This window comes from Chiloscyllium plagiosum, unplaced genomic scaffold (genome assembly GCF_037043375.1).
Source record: "Chiloscyllium plagiosum isolate Xiang-an unplaced genomic scaffold, Cpla_swu_hap1 HiC_scaffold_14, whole genome shotgun sequence".
NCBI lineage: Eukaryota > Metazoa > Chordata > Chondrichthyes > Orectolobiformes > Hemiscylliidae > Chiloscyllium > Chiloscyllium plagiosum.
Window position 1 is genome coordinate 6,259,243 of NW_028270152.1, and position 7,480 is coordinate 6,266,722.

At 47.0% G+C, this 7,480-nt stretch overlaps 1 protein-coding gene across 1 annotated transcript; it reads right to left on the reverse strand.

Moving 5' to 3' along the window:
• Positions 1-3,922: 3,922 nt before the first annotated feature.
• Positions 3,923-6,125, reverse strand: h1-10 (H1.10 linker histone). The gene has a single exon (XM_043707574.2). It carries the CDS (start codon positions 5,951-5,953, stop codon positions 5,420-5,422), a length of 534 nt encoding a protein of 177 aa, XP_043563509.2. The 5' UTR covers positions 5,954-6,125; the 3' UTR covers positions 3,923-5,419.
• Positions 6,126-7,480: the final 1,355 nt, after the last annotated feature.

Here is a 7,480-nt window from a genome sequence, read left to right on the forward strand (position 1 = left end):
TGACTAGCTTGGGTACAGTCCCACACACAAACACACACTGACTCTCACTGCGGTACAGTCCCACACACACACACACACAACCATACACTGACTCTCACCTCCCACAGTGGTAGTGTCCCACACACACACTGACTCTCATTGGGGTATCAGGTACCACACACACTGACTCTCACTGGGGTATGGGGTCTCACACATGCACTGACTCTTATTGGGGTACAGTCCCACACACACCTTAACTCTCACTGGGGTACAGTCCCACATACACACTGACTCTCACCGGGGTACAGTAGCACACATACTGATTCTCACTTGGGTACAGGTCTCACACACACTGACTAGCTTGGGTACAGTCCCACACACAAACACACACTGACTCTCACTGCGGTACAGTCCCACACACACACACACACAACCATACACTGACTCTCACCTCCCACAGTGGTAGTGTCCCACACACACACTGACTCTCACTGTGGTACAGTTCCCCCCCCCCCCCCCCCACCCCACACACACAAACATATACACTGACTCTCACCTCTCACTGTGGTACCGTCCCATACACACACTGACTCTCTCTGTGGTACAGCCCCACACAAACATACACACTGACTCTCACCTCTCACTGGGGTACAGTCCCACACACTCGCTGACCCTCACTGGGGTACAGTCCCACACACTCGCTGACCCTCACTGTGGTACAGTCCCACACACTCGCTGACTCTCACTGGGGTACAGTCCCACACACTCGCTGACTCTCACTGGGGTACAGTCCCACACATACACTGACTCTCACTGGGGTATGGGTCTATTTGTGGTTTTCTTTCCATTCCTTTGTTGATTCTATTATATTACATTTTTCTGATACATTGATTACTCAGAAATATCCACTCAGCAACTTTGACGTGGCTTTCAAGCCAGGGAACTATAGACCAGAGAGCCTGACATTGGTGGTGGGCTAGTTGTTGGAGGGAATCCTGAGGGACAGTATGTACATGTATTTGAAAAGGCAAGGACTGATTCGGGACAGTCAACATGGCTTTGTCAATGTGAGAAATCATGTCTCACAAACTTGATTGAGTTTTCTGAAGAAGTAACAAAGAAGATTGATGAGGGCAGAGCAGTAGATGTGATCTATATGGACTTCAGTAAGGCGTTCGATAAAGTTCCCCATGGGAGACTGATTAGCAAGGTTAGATCTCACGGAATACAGGGAGAACTAGCCATTTGGATACAGAACTGACTCAAAGGTAGAAGACAGAGGGTGGTGGTAGAAGGTTGTTTTTCAGAATGGAGGCCTGTGACCAGTGGAGTGCCACAAGGATCGGTGCGGGGTCCACTACTTTTTGTCATTTACATAAAGGATTTGGATGTGAGCATAAGAGGTACAAGTTAGTAAATTTGCAGATGACACCAAAATTGGAGGTGCAGTGGACAGCGAAGAGGGTTACCTCAGATTACAACAGGATCTTGATCAGATGGGCCAATGGGCTGAGAAGTGGCAGATGGAGTTTAATTTAGATAAATGCGAGGTGCTTCATTTTGGGAAAGAATATCTTAGCAGGACTTATACACTTAATGGTAAGGTCCTAGGGAGTGTTGCTGAACAAAGAGACCTTGGAGTGCAGGTTCATAGCTCCTTGAAAGTGGAGTCGCAGGTAGATAGGATAGTGAAGAAGGCATTTGGTATGCTTTCCTTTATTGGTCAGAGTATTGAGTACAGGAGTTGGGAGGTCATGTTGCAGCTGTACAGGACATTGATTAGGCCATTTTTTTGGAATATTGCGTGCAATTCTGGTCTCCTTCCTATTGGAAGGATGTTGCGAAACTTGAAAGGGTTCAGAAAAGATTTACAAGGATGTTGCCAGGGTTAGAGGATTTGAGCTACAGGGAGAGGTTAAATAGGCTGGGGCTGTTTTTCCTGGAGCGTCGGAGGCTGAGGGGTTACCTTATAGAGGTTTATAAAATCATGAGGGGCACGGATAGGATAAATTGACAAGGTCTTTTCCCTGGGGTGAGGCAGTCCGGAACTCAAGGACACAGGTTTAGGGTGAGGGGAAAGATATAAAAGAGAACTAAAGGGCAATCTTTTCCACAGTGTATGGAATGAGCTGCCAGAGGAAGTGGTGGAAGCTGGTAAAATACAACATTTAAAAGGCATCTGGATGGGTATATGAATAGGAAGGGTTTAGAGGGCTATGAGCCAGGTGCTGGCAGGTTGGGTTGGGATATCTGGTCGACATGGACGGGTTGGACCGGAGTCTGTTTCCATGTTGTCCGTCTCTATGACTATGACTCTATGTGTATTAGCATGGATAGAGGATTGGCTAATACTAAGGAGGGCATTTTTTCAGAATGGCTGTTTGTAACTAGTGGTGTGCCACAGGGATTGGATGCTGAGATCACAATTATTTACAATATATATTTAATGACTTGGATAAGAAAAATGAATTTACTATTGCCTAGTTTGCAGATGACAAAGCAGATGGGAAGGCTTGTGATCACACTGACACATACACCCTGCAGAGGAATATCGTTTCATTAAATCAGTGGGCAAAAACATGGAGGATGAAAAATGTGAGGCTGTATTGTTTGGCAGGAATAGGGGGGTGAGTATTAAATGGAGGACAGCAGACATCTCCAGAACAGTAGGACTGGGGAGTCCTTGTCCACAGTTCACAAAACCACCAAGCTAGCAAGTAATAGGGAAGGTAAATGGAATGGTGGCCTTTATTTCAAAGGAAATGATGTATAAACATTGGGAGGTTTTGCTAAAACGATACAAGACACGGGTTAGACCACAGCTGGTATACTGTGAATAATTTTGGGCCACTTGCCTCAGGAAAGATACACTGGCACTGAAGGCAGTCCAGAGGTTCACCCAGCTGATTGTGGGCATACAGGGACTGATTTATGAAGTGCTGAGCAGGTGAGGCCTGTATTCATTGGGAGTTCCACATGAGACTACCTTATTGATTCTTAGGGGACTTGACAGGGTAGATTGATTCTGAGAGTGTCTAGGACTATTACAGATAATCTTTGAATAATGTGTGGCACAGTTAAGACTGATATGAGGAGGGATGTCTTCTGTCAGTCATACAGCACAGAAACAAACCCTTCAGTCCAAGCTGATCGTATTCCCAAATTAAAACTAGCCCCACCTGCCTGTTTTTGGCCAATATCCCTCCAAACCTTTCCTTTTTAGAAAAAGTACAGAACAGAACAGGCCCTTTGGCCCACGATGTTGTGCCGAGATTTAATCCTAATGTAATATATAGTAATTTAACCTAAGCACCCCTCAACTCACTGCTATCATGTACATGTCCAGCAGTCGCTAAAATATCCCGTGACTCTGCTTCCACCACCACAGCTGGCAACGCATACCATTTATGAACTTATTTAAATGTTGTAACTGTATCCACCACTTCCTCTGGCAGTTCATCCCACACATGAACCATTGTTATAAAGCTGCGCCTCAATATTCAAGGCTAAAACTGACAGATTTTTAATCAGTAAGGAAATTAGGAGCTCTTGGGCAAAGGCAGGATAGTGGAGTTGGAGGGTCAGATCAGCCACGATCTCAATGAATGGCAGGACAGGTTCGGTGCATTGAATGGCATACATCTGCTCTTACCTCTTGCTTTTAGCGCACCACTCTTACAATGAAGGAAAAGCGGCCACCAAATGATGCACGGCAGGATCCCACAAACCAGCTCCTTTCGTGATGCTGAGGTGAGGAAATAATTGGCTGTAGCGATGGTCAGCCCGGCAACTGATGTTAAGACGGACGGACGGAGCGAGCCAGGCTTTGGGTCTACAACCAGAAAGCTGCCTGCTTACTCTGCCCAGAATCACCCAGGGGGCAAAATGAAAGCACGGGTGGGGTGGATGGTTCTGGAGTGTGAGAAGCGATGGAGACCAGTACTGACTTTTTAAAAACATTTATTCATTTTTGCTTGTAGACTACACCGTTATGTTTACAGAAGTACAGCCATTAAACATCTCCACAGTTTTCACATGTTTATAGCAACCTCTCGATAAAGGAAACATCAACAATCTGAAACCAGCAGGAACGCCGCTTTCCCTGGGATGGGCAAGGGGGGGGTCGGCGGTATCCCACATTACTGTCAAATTGATCTGAACCCGAAATAAGAGAAGGCACATGACGAGTCTTGCAATGCATGACACACACACACACACACTTTGCAGACCCAACAGAGCCAAGCCGGGCCAGGGGTGAAAACACCCACTTCACATTCTGCAAACGGGAGGCAGGACCCTTCAAACAACAAATACTGACTCATTTTCCACAACAATTTTGAAACAAACAAATCCAGAGGTTGGAAAAGCAAACATAATTCTCAACTTTGGTCCTTTCGTTTTCAATATCTCAAATACAGACTCGCTTTACCCCACCATTTGCAAATTGGCTTTCGGTTAAACCAAAAGGATGCTTGAACAAAAAAAAATAATCAAAGTATAATTCTGCAGTTCGGAGGACTTCCGGGTTTCAGAAGTAACCAATCATCACGCAAGCCACGCTCCCGCCAAAATGAAACAATTCGTTTCGGCGACCTGTGATTGGTTGAGCGTCACCACGGCAAGTTGCCAGGGCATCAGCAAATCAGTGAGCTCCCCCTCCAAGATTTTAAAAAATGAATTGAAAAAGGAGCTTCAACCGAAACTGCATCAGAACAAAAAAAAACAAAAATGAGAATATCAATGAAAACTCGATGTACGAACTAATTATTCGAATTGCGATTTTTTTTAAAAATGGAGAAAAATAAAAGTATACTTGAACTAAACAAATTGCTATCCTTTCCAAATTTGTTCGCATTTCTCAACCTACACTCGCCCCCCTCCAAATAAAACGTGACAAAGAACAAATTCCAATCCACAGGAAATCATAAAACAGTTCGACATCACCCCAAAGTTCTGAGTCTCATGATTCTTTTGAACCCAACCAGTTGCAAGCTGAGCCAATGATAACAAAACAAACTGTTCCAAAAAAAAACAAACTACAGGCGCTACAATTCAGCGGAAATGTCAGTTAAACTTTGGAAAAAAAAACCCAGCATCAACCAAAACAATGTCGAGGAAAATCTTAAATAAAAACCAAAAGGCTTACGCTGCAAATCAGAAATAAAACAGACGATGCTGGAGAAGCTCAGCTCAGCTCATCCGTGGAGCTGCCCAGACCCGCTGAGCTTTTCCAGCAACTTGTTTTATTGTCCAGGAACATCTTCCCGCCTTCTCGACAGACTCATGATGGGGCTACAAACTACACAAAAAAATTACCCTCAAAATGAGGTAATACAACGACTGGGGGGAGGGGGGTACACGTTAATATAAAAAGTCAGTTGCATTTTTTAAAAAAACTCCCCCTTTTTTTTCCGTTTTTGCAAAACAGAAACAGCGGTTTCTAAGCTTTCTTGGACTTGGATTTTTTAGTTGCTTTGCCTTTCTTGCTCTTGCTCCTGTCTTTGCTGGAGGAACCCGGGCGGCTCTTCTTGCTGCTGTCTCCATTCTTGGAGGCGCCTTTCTTGTGAGATTTCTTCACGCTGCTGCCGGCTGAGATTGGAGCTTTCTTCTTCTTGGCCGCCTGCCCAGCATCGCTTTTCTTGGTGACCTTGAAGGAGCCGTTGGCCCCTCGGCCCTTCACCTGGTTGAGGGTCCCATTCAGGACCAGGGCGCGCAGGGCATAGCGCAGGTAAGTGCGACCCTGGTGCTCATTGAACCAGGGCACAGTCTTGGCTTCTTTGTAAATGGTGGCCAGCGAGGAACCATTGCGGGCTCCCAGTCTCTGCACGATCTCCACCAACAGGGCGCTGTACCTCCCCTGCTGGTTTTTGCCCTTCCCAGACTTCTTCTTCTTGGAGCCCGCCTTCTTGGCCGGGCTCTTCTGCCCCTCTTCCTCGGCGGCAGCAACAGGCAGCGTTTCCACATCGGCGGACATGGCGCAGCCGAGATTGCGGAGAGCTGGTGGGTTGGGGGGAAACGCCAAAATCCAACAGCAATGCAACCAGACCTCAATTGCAGAGGGGAGAATCGAATGCAAACGGTGGGGTTTGGATTGCACGGGGTGGGTGGGAGTAGGGTAGAGCTGGGGAAAGCCTATTGCAATGCTGCTCGGTCCTCTCCGCTCTGGCTCTGGCTGCGGAGTTTGCTCTGCGCAGCTGCATATTTATCCGCTCTGAGCGAACGTCAATGGGAACATCAACAGCCCGGTCCAGGAGCTGCCTTAACTTGTGCTTCTTGCACCGCCTTTCCAGCGGCTTCTGGGCCGTACCCCGGGCTGGTGGAGCCCGGCTCCGGGCCAGGGGGTGACCCCAGGCTCTTGCCTACCGGGTGCACGGTGCCGGGAGCGGGTCCGAGGCCGTCAAACGCCAAATATCCCGCAACACACACCGGCTCCCCATGCACACCGTGCACCCAGAGATGGGGGTAGTCACTTCCAGGGGGGATTTAGCAGCCACCCGGGGCTTGCATCCTCACAAATGCAGCCCCTCGACATAAAAGAGAGGGTGCACCGTCCAACCCGCCCCGGTTTGGCACCCTGGGGTGCCTCGGATGCCAAAATATTGCACTTTCATTTGTTGCAACTAACACAGTGCGCGCCCCCGAGCGGCCGCGCACGAAAAGGCGGCGCTGATTTTTTTTTTCTGGTGAATTGTGATTTTTCTGCAATCCGCTTCCAAAAGATGCATTAAAGAAAACCCCACATCAAACTGGTTAAACAAATGTTCACCTGCAAGCCCGGCTTCACTCTGAAACATGTCCTATCCCCCACCCCCTCTTCCCCTGCCTTGATTAAAATCATTTTCAGAAAGTGATGTTTTTGGTCATTGTCAAATATTTCCAGTCGAGGCGTTCCCCGCGCAAATCTTTAAACCCACCCCCCGCTGGGAATCCGCAATCTACCCCCAAAAAATGCAAATACAATATCACAAGCTGTGCGTTTCATTGCATCTGGAGAGAGAATGTGTTCTATCAAATTGCTATTGAAGCCACGCTGGGAATGTGGGTTTAAACTTGTTTTTGATGTTCTCTGCGTGGGCAAGAAACCAAGTCGGTGGGATTTTACAAACTGAAACAAGTGGGGGATGCCATTTATTCCAATTAATGAGATTGAGTTCCGCTGTCTCGTCAGATAAAGTTCTCATTTTTTAAAAAAATACGAAATTGCTTTGTGTGAGATGACAGCGCATATTCCTCATTTAGATTCCATTGATGCCAGGGACGGAGAAAAATAGAAAATTGGGACAATGAGTATGCCATCGAGCCTGTTCCGTGATCATCCCCTGATCCTTTATGTGTTTATGTGAAGATATGCATTTGCTTAGCAGGAATCAACCTGACGGTGATTCCAAAATAGTGCGGGGATCTGGCTGGTCTTGTGCCTGAAACATAAAAAGATAGTATGCAGGTGCTGCAAATAATTAAGGAGAAAGTGAGGACTGCAGAGGCTGGAGATCAGAGCTGA

Bases quoted from the DNA above. Each gene is read 5' to 3' on its own strand.
- h1-10 (XM_043707574.2), bottom strand. From the start codon at position 5,953: ATGTCCGCCGATGTGGAAACGCTGCCTGTTGCTGCCGCCGAGGAAGAG.